The sequence below is a fragment of the Onychostoma macrolepis genome, chromosome 21 (assembly GCF_012432095.1).
Source record: "Onychostoma macrolepis isolate SWU-2019 chromosome 21, ASM1243209v1, whole genome shotgun sequence".
In the NCBI taxonomy this organism is placed as follows: Eukaryota; Metazoa; Chordata; class Actinopteri; order Cypriniformes; family Cyprinidae; genus Onychostoma; species Onychostoma macrolepis.
The window spans coordinates 3,368,272-3,389,976 of NC_081175.1; the positions used below are offsets into that span (position 1 = coordinate 3,368,272).

Genomic DNA, 21,705 nt, shown 5'->3' on the forward strand with positions numbered 1-21,705 from the left:
TTTTTTTTTTTTTTAAAGATATTTTGAGATAAAAACAAATGTGGTAGGGGTGTGCCATATCATACCGTCCACGATAATAACGGTATAAATTTTTACATGATTAAAAAAAGTGTCATATTGCAATATAAATGATATAATGACGCAATGACATATTTACTAGGGATGCACCGAAATGAGCAAAAAGACCGAATAAATGGTACCGAACAATGACCTGACACGATCAATGCTGCAAACATGACAGCAGTGTGGAAGCATTTAAAACTGTCTGAGAAAGATGCAAAAATCACTACAAGCACCGACAGTGAGAGACTGCTTAGCGCTGCATCTCATGTCTCCGATGAGAAGAGGAAGGGGTGGTTGTTGCTGGCTATTGTATGATGATTAAAATCACGAAATGGCCTTAAACAATTAAATACATTGCAGAACGTTATGTTTTCTAATACACGCATGAATCGCACGATCTCGAGGCGCTGTCTCGTTAGCCAGGGTTCAAAGTCCAAACCGCGAGGCAAATCTGAGCTGAAACTGTGTTACTCGTCATAACATTTATACTCGTAGTAATAACATTTATGAATTTTTACAAGGCATGTGACAATGTGATGCGTGTATCTTCCCAAATTAGTAATGAGAATAATTTACAAATCTGCTGCTGTCAACAAAAAGAAGCACTGATGACTTCCTGCGGGTTTCCATCAAAATAAAAGCTCCATCAACATTCAGAAATGTTAGTATTGTAATATTACTGTTGTTCTGTTAAATAAAATTAAAGACAATAATAATAATTGCAACAGCTCTATATTAATACATTTATTATAATGTTCACACATAGTGTTCAAATTGGGATCTAATATTTTCTAATGTTTTAAAATAATTCCCTTCTGCTCAGCAAGGCTGCATTTATTTGCAAGCCTGATTCAAGAAGGGGGTCTCAAAAATGGCCTCAAAATATTATTTTACTAACTTATTAATTTTAAGTTAAATTGTGCTTTGTTGGTATAATGTCTGCTAGAATGTTAAAAAACGTTCAGTGTTAAAGTATTTTTGAATTTTGTATTAGTGTACAATGTTTAAAAATAATAATTTATTCCATGTAGTGTCCATTTCATTCATTTAACATTTAATATTGGAGGCATCCAATTAGGTAGTCTGTCATCAATGACGGTAGCTCATTGGAAAAGGATGGAAAATGCCCTTCATTGTGTTTGCACTAATAAGTGCTATTGCCTGCCAGCTGCAATCACCAATAAAATGTTGTTCCATATTTTTTTTGCATATCGTCATAAATATCATTATCGCAAATATTCTTGAAATATCATGATATAATTTTGAGGCTATATCGCCCAACCCTAATCTGTGGTTCTTTTATTTGTGTCACACAATAGGACATTACGTCCCACTGAAGGATAGAAATGGTAGTTATTAAAGTATTTCTATTTAACTTTGAACATGTCAAAGGAGAAAGAAAGTTTAATTTTGATATAAACATCAACATGTTTTTTAAACAAAACAAAATCATTTGCATCATCAAAATTCAGTCTCTTTCAATCAGTATGTTACTAAAACCTTTATAGCCCCCCTGCATGTGCGGCACAGCTAAATATGATTGATATTCAAACTATCTTCATTAAGATGTGAATTAATTTTTGAAAAACTATATAGCTATTCATTTTAAGGCATCATTTTTATTTGCTTTATGCATTGTTCTCTTAAGATCTCCTCCTTTCTGGTGGATCCCTGTTAATTTTCTGTCTATATTTCTGTGTCCTCTTTCTTTCACTAATTTCTCTCCCTCAATTCTTTCTGTTTCAAAAACATAGGATCACATTTTATACTTATTTTCATGACACTTCATAACATTACAAGTTTTCTGTAAAATAAATAGTTTAATTAATGTAATTATTGCATTTAAGAACACTGAAAATGATCAAAAAAGAATAAAAAGGAGTTAAATCTTATTTAACTTTTTAAAATGCTTTTTAAAGAGACTTTGTCCTGTGGTGTGACATCTTTGTCTTGTAGTGTGACAGTGCAGGACTTCAAACCGGAGGACATTTTCTGTTACACCATAGGACGGTTTCAGCCTTTTTCTGTCAATTAACCTGTCATTAGCGGTTTGCAAGACACGTCTGCATCATTTTACATGATTATGTAGCTTAACATACATTTTTTAATTTAAAAAATATATAATTTAGGGGTGTCACACCTAAGGACAACAAAATGTAAGACTTTTGTACTGGTTCCAAAAAAGTTAAATATTTGAACAATTCTGAGACAAAATTTGACCATGTGCACATGTCATGGGCTTCACAGGGGGCTTCAGTAACATGATCATGAATGGGGTCCTTCGGCAATTCCAGAAAAAACTGTAATTAGTTGATTTAAAATCAGGAAATGGTGTCACACCATAGGACATGGTTTTCAAAAATGTATTAAGTTCCTACACTTTCAGAAATATATAGATGAAAAAAATGATTGCCATTTACTAAAACAGACACTTGTACAATTATGCCAGGAATATTTATTAACATTTTTATGCTTTTCTTTTTAATTTATAAAAATTGTAATTTACTGAACCATGCTTGAGGCAGTCATGCCATAGGACAATTTTGACATTTGGCTCAAAAATTAAAAAAATCAAATAACACTGCAGCTTTTTTTAACAACAGTTCCATGTAGGACGAAGAAATGTTTAATGATTTACAGCATTTTAAATAATGACAATATTAATTATACTTATTTTTATCCTGTAGGACAGTGAAAATGCCATGTCACGTCAACAACCCATATGTGTACAATAGTAGTAGTTAATAATAATAATAATAATAATAATAATAATAATAATAATAATAGTAGTAAATTAATAATTAATGATTTCAAACAAGTACTTCATTTATTTATTTATTTTAATTTTAGTTTTTTCAACAATCAATCCTGGAATATATTTCAGAAAAATGTATAAAATATGCTGTCACAATGTTTTTTTCCCGTATCCTACAATATTGTTATTTATCAAGATATTACTTTATCATTAATGGGAAAGAAATGCTTTCCACATGTTGGTTTGAACTTGAGAATGAAGGTAAACATAACTAATGGTGTCTAATGAAATGAATTAACACTTTACCAATTTAATCAATCATTTAGGCCTAAATGAAAATCAGTTTACAACAAAACATTGCATTTTTATTTTGTCAGATAAGATGCTGCACAACAGAACTGTATAAATTCATAATAATAAAAAAAATAACTTGGTTGTCGTGAAGGTCTTTCAGTTTTACTTTAAGTTTTAGTGTGTGTTTGAAGGTGGTGTTTCTAAAATGAGATGGTGTAAAGCTGTTAAAATGACTTTCAGAGCAGCTGTGGAGATGAAGTTCATGTGTTCATATCCTCATATATTATGACACTGAAATCACAGCGAGTGACGTGTGTTTTAGTTTGTGTATCAGTCCAAACCGCGCCATTCATTCACATGCAGAACATGCAGACTTATTACCGTCAAGCACTGACTGGCTGCTGTCGTGTTTGTTTCTGCTGTGTGATAGGATGTTAGGATTGATCCATACAGTTATTGAGTAAAAATGTCATAGTTTATCATAGTTATCATAGTTATCCACATAAATTTTTATTGTGATCTTGATATGACATTGTTTATCGCCCAGCACTAATTCAGACTATTTATAGAACGTGCTTGGCGGCCGACTCAGAGACTCCAGGCAGGCTACCTGATTTACAAAGTTTTCCAAAGGAAACCCACTTCCTTATTCCTTCTCTCAATTTAGATTTTTCTTTGGTGATGGGTTTTCCTTATGGAGTCTTCTCTTTCTGAGACATTATCACCTCGTCTTTTGTGTCTGCCAGTTTTTGTCTATGAATCTAGATCAACTCACTAGTCAGCATCACAACTAGTCATTCTGACCAATACCTGTTCATACTCATAAATACTTGTTCATTGCAATTTTTTATGCTAGATTTATACCTCAATTTTTTTTTTTTTTTTTTTTATTGAATGGTGTTTCACACTGTACCCATGGGATGGCTTTGTCCTAAATCTTGCCTTCATGTCGTCTTCACAGTGCCCTTAAAGACAGTCGCTTTCCCCCCATGACGAGGGACGAGCTGCCGCGCCTCTTCTGCTCAGTGTCTCTGCTCACCAACTTTGAGGATGTTGGTGATTACCTAGACTGGGAGGTAAGAGCGCAGAAGCTATTACCATCTGTTATTTACAAAATTAAACTCTCTGTACACTTCAGGTTTTTTTTTCCCTGCAAACGTTTTAGTTATAAATGCCACTTACCACTAAATCACTGTTCCCTGAAGGGGTAAATAGGTATCTGTTCACTGAATTATTTGCATGGGTTTTTAGGTGTTGCCAGTTTAAACATTTACGGTTGGTCTTATGTGGTCCACCATTTGAAATGGGAAGTCTGAACCGCTAACCTGACCAGGTCACTAGAAAAAAATATTTAGCGTTAAACCCTAACATGGAATTTCACAGGGCTGGGTGATTCTTCTGATTACCGATTAATTTGAATTTAATATAATTAACATTAATATGTTAATTATAACAGTTAAGAGAAAACAATGATCCGACCTCATGACGGTGCACGAGATTTGAGTGCAACGGTCAAACGCTTCCATCATGCACATTTTCACATGATGGAAAAAGCAGCACAGTGGAATAAAAAAAAGTCCGATATTTCATGTTTGCATGATAGTAACAGGCTGAAACTGTTTGAGTCATTCTGAAATTGAATTTCCTTTACTTTTGAGGCTTTTTTTAGCATTCTATTATTATTTCTGAACATATGTTTGACAAGTTTGAACAATATGTGCCTTCATATTGCATGAATCTTTTCTGCTAAATATTTAACAAGTGAGTCGAGTTACATTTAGACCATGTTGAGCACTTCATGTGTGCTGCACTTGGAAAAGAAGTTTCTTCAACTAGATGGTTAATAAAGAAAGTGTTAATTGAATAATGCTGTAATTGCATTTTTTAGTTGACTAGATAAATGTAAAAAAAAAAAACCGCTAATTGAAATCTGTTAAATGTTCTATTTTTTTAATTAAATAAAAGCTGCTTAGTTGAACAAGTGTGACACTTGCAAATGTTATGCTGATTTAAAGAGTCATAAATGAAAAAATAGCTGCAAGCAGCAATGATGGGCACAAGCATGGCTTTAGGAAAACAATGCACAGTGGGCACATGCATTTAACCCTCTGCTAGTTTTTGGTTGGTATTGATGAAAAAACATTTAGTTTACATTTTTCTAATAATCAGAATGGTTTGATACTTCATGATTGTAGTCACACTTGGGAAAAGGCTAATTGGTCTTAAAAAGCCAGGTAGCCATACCTGTATTCTCATAAGTCTAACATAACACCAGTAGGAAATGAAAGGAAATGTATAAACATATGTATAAACATATGTTTAAACATATGTTTAAACATATAAACAAATCAAGTGTTCACCACAGAGTACACCGCAGCTCAGTCTGGAGCTCAAAACAACTTCAGAGGTGAGACCCTTTCAAGATCTGCCCACATACACACAAGCGCAGCCCTCAGCCTACAATGTCAACAAATGGTCTGGCCACTGCAGGACAGCTTGCAAATCTGGGATGTGCAGAATTAGCTACTCACCGCATACTCGCTTTCAAGCGAAGCACAAGCTCACAGATTTAGCCTGGCTTTATACTGTGCAAGCTTGATGATTCAGGCTGTGCAAACATACACATGGGCACATACTGTCCTTAGTGACCTACAACAGTGCAGACAGAAATGCGCCCTGGGTGAGGAGTGACGATGATGTCTTGTGTATTGTGTGTGTGTGTGTGTGTCTTTTTTGTAGTGTTAGCAGTGTTTTTCCTTACTGTTAGCTGACTGAGACTCTCATGCACGTACTGACTGAGAGACTCATGCATGTATTTGGCTTGCAGGCATTTAACAGCCACATCCAGATAATAGACAGTCCCACCTTAGGGTCACACTTTAGTTGTTTAGAAAAACTAATCTGGCTTTCGCTGCATCTTTCTCTTAAAATAGTTTGATAGGATGTTTCATTCAGAGAGCAGTCACTAATTCTCTTGCCACATCTATTCTGCGTTCTTTTCCTGTCTGTTCACACAACCATCTTTTGTTCAGATCCTGGAGATCAGATAGCAGGTCTTCATATTATGTAGTTCTGCTGCCATTCTATGTGTATTCATCCCTTTTGTCAGCAGTGACCCAGTTCGTAGCTAGACTGTGTTTACACAAGCCCAGAGGCAAAGTAGTGAACCGGAAGTGTATCTCTGCTTTAGGAATCCTTCACTAGTGGTTTGTCAGTGCAAGCATCACTATTGCTCATACCTAGGGTTAGGGATTTAAACAGTCTGATTTCTTTAAGTGATGAAACAGACGAAAAATCGTCTTGCACAAGAATACCCTGGAATTATTCTGAACTCTTCATTATTCTGATTATGTAAACATCATGTAAAAGCATTAACCTGATTGTCATAACCAGATTAATCCATAATTCCAATTTCTATCTGAATAAGACGGCAGGTTTATATTTATTAGGGATGGGCATTTCAAGCAAAAATAATATTAGAAAATCACTGGTTATTATTCGAAAATCGCACCCCTCCCCCGCATGCACGCGTTTAGGCTACACACCCATAAACGGAGAGAGAGGGAGACAATTTACACTTTCAATCTGCGATAACCGTTTAATTCATTAGTGGATAGGCTGTCTTAACTCAACCCGTATAGTGATTGAAACGTATTGATATAGTAAACATAACCGATTGTCCATACTTAATAACATAACAGTCCGTCGATTAGCATAAATCAACCACTCATAAGGCTAGTGCTAGGACATATCCATTTTAAAAAAAGGAGCCCCTAAAGGGAATAAATACAAGATATGAGGAAAAATATATATTTCAATATTTTCTCTTGCAATTATATCGTTGGATAATTATACTGTAGCCTATATAAACTGTGAGCATTAGGGAGCCGCTATTAATATGCGGAGCGGCAGAAATGACCACACATTTTACAAGATTAGATGTTTGTGATTAGTGCTCAGGATCTGCAAATCATTCTCCATCGTCCTATCAGTCATCTCTCTTTACTCTGTTTATGTGGCAAGTGAACTTTTATGCAGGATTACTGTAATGTAACAGGCTACCGCTAGCCAGGTTAACCATGTCCCTTTAGGGGCTCCGTAGAACACGTTATTTGTTTTCTGTGCATGTCTTTCTGAATACAGGTCCCAGGCGGGGTATTTGTGGTGTGCACAGAACTCTTATTTGACATCGTCCCAAATGACCATACCCTTATTTGCCATTCAAGTGTGCACGTGAGACAATGTGTTCTTCTGTTGTCTTTGACAGCTTTTAGGTGCGTTATTTGCAGCGCTTCCCTCTGCTTACATGAACGCGTCACCACCGCATCAGCACCGAAAACATGGTGAAACTTTTTTAGATGACAATCGCACAACCTATTCGATGTTCTATAATTAGAATAATCGTGACCCATCCCTAATATTTATAGGACCATATTTTATATATACATACATACATACATGCATGCATACACACACACACACACACACGTGTCTGTTAGTGTTGTCAAAAGTACCGACCGCGATACCATTCGGTATTGAAATTTTAAAAACATTTCCTGCTAAGATTTGAGCGCTGTTGAGCAGATTCTGAAGCAATGATCAATGAAGCCAATCACACCCTTATCTGTTGAGCACGTGAACACAATGACCAATCAGTGCTGTTTAAGAATCTGCTCAACAGCGCTCAAATCTTAGCGGGAAATGGATGCTTTTAAAATTAAATTAAAATTAAAATACCGAATGATATCGCGGTCGGTACTTTTGACAACACTAGTGTCTGTATGCATGTATAATAATGTAGACGTATACTGAATGAAGACACTGGTAAATATAAACATCTGTTACAATGGTAGACACTGTAAACCAGTGTTACTCATTGCGCGGCTCGCCAAGCTTCAATTTGTGGCTCGCATGACAGTAAATAATACAATGATATGATCATGCAATCAATACAGATATTTCATAAAAACATTAAAAACAAGCAGGGCTATAACATAACCCATTAAAAAACTCACACAGTGTCTACACCAGACGTGTGTGGCGTGACGCGCCATGACAAAAAAAACAATGGAACCCATTATAATGAGTGATATTGTCTACACTGGATAGTAAACTGATGCCTTGTTCTATTTATGACATACTGACACAATGTTTAAATGATTTGCAAAGGTCGGTTTGTTGCGTCCAGTGTAGACAGATGTTCCAGCGCAGCGCGGAGCTACACAACAACTGTCGCGTCCGGTGTAGACACGGTGTCTGCTTTTGTTACAAATAATTTATGTATTTTTTAAAATACCTACACAATACAGTAATACAGTGTAAACAGACTGTGTTGTCACACCTATGAATATGGGACTATTGATATAAACTTCTTGTATTTTGTGTGTACAATAGAATAATTGCAAGAAAAATTAAAAAAGTGGAGATAAGGTTAGAAAGCATGAAGCTTGCGGTGTTAGAATGCCAGCTTGAAGCAGGACGCAACCCATAGTAACACATTATAGCAATATCTATTATAGTCTGATGCCAAATAAAAATAGACAGTTAATAAATGACTTTCAAATGGTTATTTTCTAAAGAGTGTATTAAATATCGGAACTGCACAAGAACAGTCCTTGTTAGTTCTTGAGCATCATGCTCATTTGAGCAGCTTTTTTTCCTTTTGATGGGGTTAGCAAAAAACCACTTGAAGGACATGACAAAATCAATAATGAGGTGGCTTTGACAGTTACAGATTTGAAAACAAAAAACTGGAAAAAAGAGCCCTAAAAAGTATTGTCCCGTCCTCTGCTGGGAAGGAAATATAGAGATTGGACCTCTTGGAACTTTAATTGAATACCCCTGCCATAGATTCCTTACCTCGAAAGTAAGGGTACAAAGCTTCCATCACAAATAACTATTAAAGACTAATAAATTGACCAGGTGAGAGTTGCCTTTTCTGAACCTTTTTTTTTTTTTTTTTTAACACAAGCTATATATATGTAGATGGATCATTTCTGCTTTCATTTCTGGGGCTTGATTGTGCCTCCTCTGGGCTTTCAAAGTCTGTCCAGAGTAGAGCTTAAGGTGTGATCAGGGCCCAAGGCAAAGATTATGAAGGAGAGGGATAATGCTGCTGTTCATTTCTCATTTTTTTTCATATACAATTTGAAATAACTTGCATTCCGATCAGCTTGTGAGAAATATGTTTTTATGCAATGCTAAATGTTATGTATGCTAACCATTGCTATAATACTAGAGATGCACCGATTGAAAATTTCTTGGCCGATTCCGATTATTTATTCATTTTATAAGTGTGACCTGCCGATACCGATTTTTGCCGATTCCAATTTTCTAAGAATTATAATTGACGACATACGCAAACAAAAATCTACTTTTTTCAATGCAAAATTTTTTTTTTTATTAATTTACATAATAAAAGTAATTATTAAACATTACAATTCCCCCAATTTGTACAAAGTTACAGATGATCTCTTACTTAAACAACTTCTGTATACAACAAAACAGATGGTTCCCACTTGGTTTATAAATGGTCATATTTTCCCCCCAACCTTATCAAATGCCATCTTTCACACATCTTTGTATTGAAAATACAAATAAGAAAGGTTGGAAAAAATACAACAATACTTTTATGCAGTGGTGGCCAAAATGATTAGAACACTAGTATTTTCACCAGCTAAAAAATAGTTTTAAGTCCGTTATTTCTATCTTTTGCCAATTTACATCAGGGCTTGAAAAAAAAAAAAAAGGCAATCGGTTCACTCAGAGCAGAATCGATATTTTAAAGCTTCTGTTCCTGCGTTCCTCTGTATTATTACCGTTCCGAAACCGGTTCGAGTAGAAAAAATGTTTTCTTTACACAAAAAGAAAAAGAAAGAAAGAAAAAAAGCAGGAAGAGATGGCTGCGCTTAGTCACAGCTAATACAGCATCATCTTTTCTAGATTTGCCTAAATGAAGGCTACTAAACAAAAGAAAAAATCTATTAAAGGGACACTCCACCCCAAAATGCAAATTTGGTCATTAATCACTTACCCCCATGTTGTTCCAAACCCGTAAAAGCTTCATTCGTCCTCGGAACACAATTGAAGATATTTTGGATGAAAACCGGGAGGCTTGTGACTGTCCCATTGACTGTCAAGGCACAGAAAAGTATAAAAAACATTGTCAAAATAGTCCATCAGTGGTTCAATCTGAATTTTATGAAGCGACGAGAATACTCTTTGAATAAAAATAACGACATTTATTCAGCAATTTGTCTCCTTTCTGTCTCTGTGTCAGCGTAGCGCCATTTTGAAAAGCATCCAATGGACGCAAAGCATGTACGCTATTCTCTGATTTGAACGGAAACAGCGTATCCATGCGTTACTGATGACAGAGAATAGCGTACGCACTTTGCGTCCATCGGATGCTTTTCAAAATTACGCTGCGCTGACACAGAGAGACAGAGAGGAGACAAATTGCTGATATATTTAATACACGAGTTTCAAAATTTGAGTTGAATTACTGAAATAAATTAACTTTTCCACGACATTCTAAATTATTGAGATGCACCTGTATATATTCCTTTTTATGTAAACCTATAGTTTTATTCTGTTTTGTCCGTTCACAGAAGCGCTGCAGGTGTGTGTGATCTGTTGAATCCATCTTACACTATCCTCGGATAAACTCTAACGTTGGTGCATTGCCATTGCGACTTACCTATGAAGAGTTCACAGATGAGCGCGAGCATTTCATTCGTTGGATGTCAGCATTTGCATAGTCCGTACTACTTGAATTCCTGATTGGTTGACAACAAATTTCAAATATTAAATGGAACGATAAAATGATATTATTAACCGGTTAATGGCCATTTCAAATTTTCGATTCTGTTCGGAACTATAAAATTTGATTTAGTTTCTGGTTCTGTTCCAGTCAAAATTTCGTTTGTTTTCGTTCCTTGAACCGGTTCAGAGCCCTGATTTACATTTCCAAATACTCATTTTGCCATTTTTTTTTTTTTTTGCACAAGGAGTCTGAAAACAGCCAGTGCTCCACACAGAGATCTGATCTCATCTTCATCCAGTCTGTCTGGAATGTAGGTCTGCTCCCTAATTGTCGACTAACCGTTAGTCGATCAAAAGAGGCTAGGTCGACCAAAATGTTATTAGTTGCTTAGTCACAGAAAAAGAAAAAAAAAAATTAGGTTAGAAAGAGGTTAAAAAAAGGTTAGCATTTATACAGGCGCCTCCACTACTGCGGAGATGAGTCAGTGTCGCTGACTTCATCTCTTAATCTAAAACCCAAGAAAGCATTAGTGTATCAATACATTAAAATGTTAATGCAGCCTCCTTACTGTTTTTCCCTGATGCATTCATAATCATTACTTCTGCCAGTGCACTGTGTCACGCTTTATGCGTGTACTTGAGCACTTATTAGGCTATGTAGGCAATTTAAAGGCTTATTATATAGGCAATTAAGGCTAATTATTTAAATGGTTTATTGACTAATGCTTCAAATGAATAACTACTAGTCGACCAGAAAAATCTTTAGTCGAGGGCAGCCCTACTGGAATGACATGAAGAAACCGAACAAACTGAGACAGACTAAATCCAGAAGAACTGTGGCAACGTCTCCAAGACGCTTCAAGAATCTTACATGCAAAGCTCCTGAAAAACTATGCGCAAGTGAACTGAGGGCAAAAGCTGCTTTAAACGCAAAGGATGCTCACACCAAATGTTGATTTCATTTAATAGAAAGTTAATAGAAGTTAATTGATAAAGAAAATCTATTCATGACATTTATTTTTAACAGCATACTCATTTTACAGCATTTTTAAACAAGTGCCTAAAACCTTTAACAGTATTGTAGCTTTGCAGGTAGGATTCTTGAAGCATCTTGGAGACGTGGGCACAGTTCTTCTGGATTTAGTCTGTCTCAGTTTGTTCTGTTTCTTCATGTCATTCCAGACAGACTGATGATGATCAGATCAGATCTCTGTGTGGAGCACTGGCTGTTGTCAGAAAGAAATCTCACTGCATTATTAAAATTAATGGCAAAATGAATGCTTGGAAATGTAAACTTATATTTCCTACAGACACACTACAGCAAAAGATAGAAATAACTGACTTAAAACCATTTTTTAGCTGGTGAAATTTTGTGTTAATTTTAGTTAATTTTGTCAGCAATTTTGTTAATTTCAATTTTAGTCTTAGTCCCGTGTTAATGTCCTTGTTAGTTTTTATCATATTTAGTCAACCTTATCCTATTTAGTTTTAGTCAAGTTTTAGTCGACCAAAAGTCTCAATATTTTAGTCTAGTTTTAGTCAGAGAAAACTTGACATTTTAGCAATCAGATTATTATTAACCGTACAGTGTTCATTTTGGCAGCCATTTTTTATTTAGTCTTAGTCTTACTCAAATGTACATTTTAGTAATCATATTTAGACAGCCTGTTTTTGTTTAGTCAAGTTTAAGTCAATGAAATGTTTGAGCATTTTATTCAGGTTTTAGTCCGCAATGAGGAGTGAGCGCGTGTGCATGGTTGCCAGATTGCTTAAAATAACCAAACCACCGGGCCGAAAATGTATCAATGTAACAGCAAAGCTCTGATTCGGGGATTTGAACTCTTGATATCTGGCAACCGCACTCATGAAAGCTCGTGTAGTAGAGGCGTGCAATAACATTTTGTCTTTTTTTTTTGTTTTTGTTTTTTGACAAAAATATAGGTTTTTGGTAAAGTTTTTATTTTGAATACATTTTAATCTTGTCTTATTTCATCAATAAAATTGCATGTTGATATCATAGTTATTATTTATTGACCTTATTATCATCTCGTCTTAGTCGTAGGAAAAAAGCTTGTCAACGAACATTTTTCGTCATAGTCTTCGTTAACGAAATTAACACTAGTGAATATACAAGTGTTCTAATCATTTTGGCCACCACCGTATATGAAACCAAACCACCTTTAAGTGGTGGCAAATGACTGTTTTAATGAGTCAGTCATTTAGTCATTCATTCAACCTATTCGTTCAAACGGCTGATTCATTCAGAATCGAGGCAAGTGACTGTCTTTATGAATCAATGACTCAATCGATTCATTCAAAAACGTGGATTCATTCAGTAACAAAACACCCTGTGTGTTGCTTGGAGACACAACAGTTCTGCTTTGGCTTTGATTTGGAAATCTTTTCGTCAGCGAAATTGAGCAAAAACAGTCAATATTGGTTCTAAAATGTAAGTCGCTAAATTTTAACTTCTTGTTTATTGAATGTACGATTGTATAAAATCAGTGTCAAATTGCAATCATTTTGCTATTTGGGGAAACATCTTGGTTGTGTAAATCAAATATTATACTTTTTTTTTTTTTTCTACCGCAGTAAGCATTTATAACTTTGTGTGTACTATTGCGCTCATTTGTTTTTATATCTTTCACACACTCACTCAGGCTGCGCGAGCCTCATGGCACAACATAAATACATTCAGTCTCTGTTTACACTTAATGAAATAGAATCAGAATCACTCTCGCGTAAAAAATTTTTGGTGGCCAAGTTTCAGTGCTTCCCTAGTTATTTTTGTTATTGACATTTTCATCAGGCTTCTTGTCCAGTCGGGCAAGTAAAATTTTCTCTCACTTGCCCCTTTAAAAAAAATCTACTTGTCCCAGACAAGCGTTAATCGAGCCCTGTGGTTCCCCCATGGTATACTTTGGCCCTACACGTATTACAAATTGCGAACTTTGTTTCTTCTTCACTCACAGTGAAGAACTTCCATCTCGACGACGTGTTTACATGCGGATGTGAGCATAGGTGTGATGTCAAAACAGACCGGCTCGGAATCGGCAGACTGACCGGCCGGTCACCGGTCCGGGCCGATCATGCGGAAAATCTGCTAATTCCGGTCCGTGGCCGGTCGATCGGTGCATCTCTACATAATACAGTAAATATACATCACTATAAAAATACCTAAGCTTGCTTGAAGATAAATTATAGATGATTATAATTGTTTATTTGGTTTCATAATTCATTTGTCAATATGTCTGTCTCTTCCCTTGTGCCTCTGAAAGAGAGCGGGAGCGGAACTGATTGCAGTAAACACATGAAATTTTTCCCCACTCAACAAGCTATTCTCACAATTTTAATGTCATTATTAGCACCAAAGTAACAGTTTGTCAATTACATGTAGGTCAGGTATGGAAAGGAATAAATATGATTATTCAAAATGTCTTTGTTTTCTAGGTGGGTGTTCACGGCATTAGGATAGAATTTTTTAATGAAAAAGGATCAAAGCGCACCGCCACCTACCTGCCAGAGGTTGCGAAGGAGCAAGGTGAGAATAAGGGTGTATTCACACCTGGAAAGTCCGCTAGTTCACTTGCTTTGGTCCAGACCAAATACGATGTTGATTTTTTTTTGTTTGGTGCGGTTCGCTTTCACACTGCCCTTTTTGCAAGTGAACCAGAAACTGTAAACAAAACCACACGTGTGCTTAAGGTCATCCATTCATTGGTTCATCCATTCAACGTACCAGAGTTTGTTTGGAACCGAACTGAGACCACCTCCTCAGCTGGGTCTTGGTACGGTTGTTTGGTCCGCACCCGAGTGCGATTTGCTGTATTCACACCTGCCCAAAAGATCCGCACCAAGGGGCGAAACGAACTAGAGTTTGATTCAATTGAACCAAACAAGACAGGTGTGAATACACCCTAAAATACACTTGCCTGATTTCTTTCCGTGATGTCTTCAGTTACACTGTAACAGCAGAAATAAACGCAGACCAAAAAGCAACAATCAGTATGAAAGAACATAATTGAATTTGTTCTGTCTCTATAGGATGGGACCACATTCAGACCATAGATTCCTTACTTCGAAAGGGAGGTTACAAAGCTCCCATCACAAATGACTTCAGGAAGACTATTAAATTGACCAGGTGAGAGAATTGCCTTTTCTGAACTTCTTTTTAAAATCACTGGCTATTTATAAGTGGATGAATATTTCAGTACTTGTGTGCAGTGCCACAAGACAGTGTTGGGGAAAGTTATTTTTAAAAGTAATGCATTACAATATTGTGTTACTTCCCAAGAAAATAACTAATTTCGTTGCTTAGTTACTTCCTATGGAAAGTAATGCACTGATACTTTTGCATTGCTTTTTCTCATCTGGTCTGTGCTTGCTTGTTTTTGATTATAAAAAAAAAAAAAAAGTTATATTTTTGGAAAATGTCAGGCTGAAGAAAATGTAAAAGTTCAACACTCTTCAGCAATAAAAATATGAAACATGTCTTTTTATCTAAAGTCATTTTTGCTTTTTAGTGTGGTTGAATTGGATCATCGAAGGTCAGCAGCAGAGACAGTGGTTAATAAAATGTGCTTAAATACATGAAGGATATTTGTGCTATTTAACTTATTTAATTATTGCAGGTTTGTGTCATATTCAGAGTTTGCATTTCAATGTATTTATTCATTTTGAGAAATACTGAATCTGTTTTTGTTCAAGGAAGATGAGTAAATGCATGTTGACATTTAGTCTAGAACTACAGTAAGCATCATGTTCACACAGAGCCTCTGCACTTACCCCCGATTTCTGTCAACATGAGGACAGGAGAGCTGTCAGTCAGTAACTCGCTTTACTTATTTGAAAAAGTAACTCGGGTATTTTCTTGTAAATTAAAAAGTAATGTTACTTTACTAGTTACTTGAAAAAAAAAAAGTGATTACATGATGTGTTACTCTAAACTAGGCATGTGACGGTATCAAATTTTCATGTAGCGATAATTACAGAGGCTTTTTCCCAGTATATGGTATCATCACAATAATGAAATAAGTTTCAAAAAAGTGTTTGTGACACAGTTCGTAGATACGGGGAGGAGAAACTGGCGAACATTTAAACACTTTAATAATTAAACAAACAATAAAATGAAAATAAGCGGCAGCACGCGAAACGCAAAATAAAGTCCAGGCCTGGTCCTCTCTTGTCTTCCACAGTCGTCACTCCTCCTTTTATCCCTCCAGAGCTCCTCCGTGGGACTCGAGACCAGTGAGTGGCGCAGGTGTCGCTCATTATCATTAAACTCCACCGGCCTCGCTTCGCTCCAACAGCTCTTGGCCCCGCACCACTCGTCACAGTGTTGTCTTAATACAGTACAACATGTTTAATAAGTTTTCTTATAACAAAAATAATTGAATATTTAAATACAATAAAGCGATGCACAAAAAAAAATTAAGCAAATGTTTCAAACAGATGAAACATAAAGATGAATGGGTAATACTTTAAAATAAGATCTCATTAGTTAACCTTAGATAATGCACTAACATTAACAATGAGCAATAGCTACATTTGTTACAGAAGTTAATTTTTGCTAAATGTTAGCTTGGGTCCATTAAAGTATAATACAGTTACAACTTTTGATTTTAATAATGTTTTTATATTTTGAAATCAAGTAATGAATGCTTTAGAAAAAAAATTTAATTGGCAGTTTACGTCAACTAATAAATTAACTAACGCTAACTAATGGAGCCTTAATGTAAAGTGTGACCAAACAATAAAGAATCAAAACATTTTCAAACTATATCTAGGGAATGTTGTAGTCTAGATTAAAATGTAAAAAATAAAAGTTTGAAAATAAATAGCCTATTACGTCTATGTAAGCGTTTGCTACTGTGATGAGCACCATTGCGAATACAAAAATCTGAATGACTGTTTTAATCATTTAAATCCTGTTCAGAAACAGAAAGTAGGGCAGCTGTTTTGTTTACGGGGTTACCAGGGTTAAGGCTGCATCTTTGCTGTTCTATCAGCGCCATCTGCTGTCAGACAGTGAATGTGCGCTGTCATACAAAGCGTCTCGCGCATTCCGCCATGCGCTTCTCATCCGTCTTGGGCTTGTTTATATCAGAGTACGCATTCGTCTTTGACACAGCATACAGCAGTGTTGTGCATTTTAACCAGTTGATGGAAAAAGTACTCTTAAAATGTGTTAAAAAATCTGAATAATTTGTAATAAATAATGACTCGTGGTATTTGAAGTGCCCACGATAACAATATTGTGCATGTTCATAATCGTGATATATCGTATTACCGAATACTGGCACGTCTACTCCCAACACTACAAGACTGTCTTACGGGCATTTGACACTGGATGTAATGAGCAGCATCTTTCGTGGCGATCTTTCCATCACACACATTTATTTAAAGTAGTGTTGTCAAAAGTACAGACCGCAATACCATTCGGTACTGAAATTTTAAAAACATCCATTTCCCGCTAAGATTTGAGCGCTGTTGAGTGGATTCTTAAACAGCACTGATTGGTCATTGTGTTCACGCGCTCAACAGATACATCAGTGATTGGCTTCAGTGATCAATGAAGCGCTTAGTGAAGAGCTTGAATTGATGATCATTGAAGCCAATCACAGACTTATCTGTTGAGCATGTGAACACAATGACCAATCAGCGCTGTTTAAGAATCCACTCAACAGCGCTCAAATCTTAGCGGGAAATGGATGTTTTTAAATGGATTGCGCATGGATTTTTGCCGATATCCAATATGCCGATAATTTTCAACTCATTTTGGCCGATGGCCGATACCGATATATAATTATTTTTTACATTTTGGTTAGTCTTTAACAAGAACTTATTTGTTAGAATTAAATAAACAACAATACAGTTATTTTATAGTGACAGTACATTGAAGATTTGAAAATAACTATAAATAAACTATATATTAATCACTGCATTTTTAGCAGAAAGATGCAGTGGTAAAATTAACATTTTATTCTATGATTTAACATTTGTAAATGATCTAAAGCAAAAGAGTTCTTTTAGAGCCCATAATTTGTTAAAAAAAAACATATTACACATTATTGAATAAATCAGTATATATCAAATTATTTAATTTAAGTGTCATGTTTGTGATTTTTTTATTATTATTATTTTTTTTATTATTAATTTATTTTTCATGTAATCTATAGCTTCTGACCTTTTAAATCAAAACATACTCATGATTTTATGGCATCAGTTACTGCTTTATTTAATCAGAAACGGTCTAAATATTATTTGTGTATTTTGCTTTAATTTCATTCGAAGTAGGCCAACAGTACCCCCTACGGAATTAATATTCCATACTGAGCGGGCATTAGGACTCGGGGTAGGCTGCCGCTGCACGTGCTATTACTGTCTACTTTATCATACACCGAACGGGTCATTCTGTACGTGCATTCTCAGTTTAAATGCAGCGATCCAAAACAGTGAATCCAATCACCATTCAGGCAACACTTTGCTTCAAGAATGAGCCACAATGCTGACGTGATCTAATCGCTAGCACACCTTGGGCACATGTAAGTTAAGAATATTCCTCTTATCGGCAAGGAATATCGGCATACTTTTTCACATCGGGCCGATGCCGATATTTACATTTTAAAGCCAATATCGGCCGATTCCAATATGGGTCCGATAATATCGTGCATCCCTAGTACATACCTCGGTTTTTTGACGTCACTGTCTAGTTATGGTTTAGGTACAGCAGGAGGAAAAAAAAATTATATATAAAAACACTATATATACACACATATACATACATACATGCATGCATACATACATACATACATATAGTCATGGCCAAAATATCGGCACCCTTGGTAAATATGATCAAAGAAGGCTGTAAAAATGTATCTGCATTGTTAATCCTTTTGATCTTTTATTTAAAAAATCACACAAAATTCTAACCTTTCATTGGAGAATAAGAATTTAAAATGGGGGGAAATACCAGTATGAAAAATGTTTTTCTTAAATACATGTTGGACACAATTACTGGCACCCCTAGAAATTCTTATGAGTAAAATATCTCTGAAGTATATTCCCATTCATATTCACAATTGTGAGCACTCCAGGGTGATTATGAACATGAAATTATCCAGCCTATGGCTTCCTGTTTCACAGAAATATAGATAGGAGGGAAAACAAAGCCCAAATTCCTTTAATCATCCATCACAATGAGAAAAACCAAAGAATATATTTCTGATGTGCAGAAAAAGATAATTGAGCTTCATAAATTAGTGAAGTGGCTTTAAGAAAAGAGCTAGAGCAGTGAAAATTCCCATTCCCACCATCAGGGCAATAATTAAGAATTTCCAATCAACATAAAATGTTACGAAACTGCCTGTAAGAGGACGTGTGTCTATATCGTCCTAATGCACGGTGAGAAGGAGAGCTTGAGTGGCTAAAGACTCTCCAAGGACCACAGCTGGAGAATTCGAGTCTCGGGGTCAGAAAACCTTAAAATAATTGTCAAACAGCACCTACATGCCCACATGTTGTTTGGGAGGGTTTCAAGAAAAATTCTCCTAGCTCATCCAAAAACAAACTCCAGCATATTCAGTTATCAGACATGACTGGAACTTCAAAAGGGACTGACTTCTATGGTCAGATGAAACTAAAAAATGAGCTTTTTAGCAGCACACACTCAAGATGGGTTTGGTGAACACAGTGATAAAAAGTACAATGAAATATACTGTGAAATATGTGTACAATGAAATGTACTGCTGTATTTTTGATGTTGTGGGCCTATATTTCTGCTGGAGGTACTGGACATCTTGTTTAGACCCATGGCATCATGGATTCTATCAAATACCAACAAATAAAAAATCAATAAGTGACTGACTCTGTTAGAAGTCTTATAATGGGCCATGTTTGGATCTTCCAACTGTACAATAATCCAAACATAAACCTCAAAAACAACACAAAAATGGGTCACTGAGCACAAAACCAAGCTTCTGCTATGGCCATTAATTGTGGCCAATGTGTATTAGAGAAAAACATTTCGTAATGATATTCCCCCCCTCCCCCATTTTAAATTCTTATCCAATGAAAGGTTCGATTTTCGTGTTTTTTTTTGTTATTGTTTTTTAAAATAAAAGATCAAAAGGATTAACAATGCAGATTAATTTTCACAGCCGCCTTTGATCATATTTACCAAGGGTGCCGATATTTCTGGCCATGACTGTATATATATATATGTGTGTGTATGTATGTGTATATATATGTGTATGTGTATATGTATATGTGTATATATGTATGTATATGTGTATATATATATATGTGTGTGTGTGTGTGTGTGTATATATAATGCAAAATTTAAAAATCAGGAAGGAGGCCAACACTTTCACACCACTGTACACACACAGTGGTGTGAAAGTGTTGGCCTCCTTCCTGATTTTTAAATTTTTTGCATGTTTGTCACACTTTATATACACACACAGTGGTGTGAAAGTGTTGGCCCCCTTCCTGATTTTTAAATTGTTTGCATGTTTGTCACACTTTAATGTTTCAGATTATCAAACAAATTTAAATATTAATAAAAGATAACACAAGTAAACACAACATGCAGTTTTTAAATGAAGTTGTTTTATTATGAAGGGAAAACAAAATCCAAACCCACATGGCCCTGTGTGAAAAAGTGCTTGCCCCCTTCTATTAAATCATGAAAGAACTGTGATTAACCACATTATTTTAGAAAGCTGAGTTAAATTTCACTAGCCAAACCCAGGCCTGATTACTGCCAGACCTGTTGAAAATAATCACTTAAATAGAACAAGAAATCACTTAAATAGAACATGTTTGACAAAGTGAAGCACGTTTAAAGAGCAACACATCATTTTGTGATCTTAATAAATTCATAAACAGATGAGAATCAAAATAGTTCACATGTATCAGTCTGGAAAGGGTTATAAAGCCATTTCTAAGGCTTTGGAACTCCAGAAAACCATGGTCAGAGCTATTATCCACAAATGGAGAAAACTTGGAACAGTGGTGAACCTTCCCAGGAGTGGCCAGCCTACCAAAATTACTCCAAGAGCACAAAGACGACTCATCCAGGAGGTCATAAAAGAACCCAGAACAACATCTAAAGAACTGCAGGCCTCACTTGCCTCAATTAAGGTCAGTGTTCATGATTCAACAATAAGAAAGAGACTGGGAAAAAACGGCATCCATGGGAGAGTTCCAAGGCAAAAGCCATTGCTGACCAAAAAGAACACACAGGCTCGTCTCACATTTGCCAAAAAATATCTTGATTATCCCCTAGACTTTTGGGAAAATATTTTGTGGACTGATGCGCCAAAAGTTGAACTTTTTGGAAGGTGTGTGTCCCGTTACATCTGGCGTAAAACCAACACAGCATTTCATAAAAAGAACATCATACCAGCAGTCAAACATGGTGGTGGTAGTAGTGTGATGGTCTGAGGCTGCTTTGCAGCTTCAGGACCTGGATGACTTGCCATAATTGATGGAACCATGAATTCTGCACTCTATCAGAAAATCCTGAAGGAGAATGTCCGGCCATCTGTTCGTGACCTCAAGCTCAAGTGCACTTGGGTTATGCAGCAGGACAATGATTCCAAACACAGCAGCAAGTCCACCTCTGAATGTCTCAAGAAAAACAAAATTAAGGTTTTAATCAAAGTCAAATCAAAGTCTGGACTTAAATCCAATTGAAATGACCTTAAACAGGCCATTCATGCTCTCAAACCCTCCAGTGTGGCTGAATTAAAACAATTCTGCAAAGAAGAGTGGGCCAAAATTCCTCCACAGTTATGTGAAAGACTCATTGCCAGTTATCGCAAACG

General features: G+C 35.8%; 1 protein-coding gene across 1 annotated transcript in view; it reads left to right on the plus strand.

Annotated features, from left to right (window-relative positions):
* Nucleotides 1-21,705, plus strand: part of ammecr1 (AMMECR nuclear protein 1) — a 52,531-nt gene that overhangs the window by 23,838 nt on the left and 6,988 nt on the right. The window contains exons 3-5 of the mRNA XM_058759019.1: nt 4,074-4,188; nt 14,327-14,417; nt 14,921-15,017. Of these exons, the coding sequence (XP_058615002.1) occupies nt 4,074-4,188; nt 14,327-14,417; nt 14,921-15,017 (303 nt within the window). The remainder of the gene's footprint in view (nt 1-4,073; nt 4,189-14,326; nt 14,418-14,920; nt 15,018-21,705) is intronic.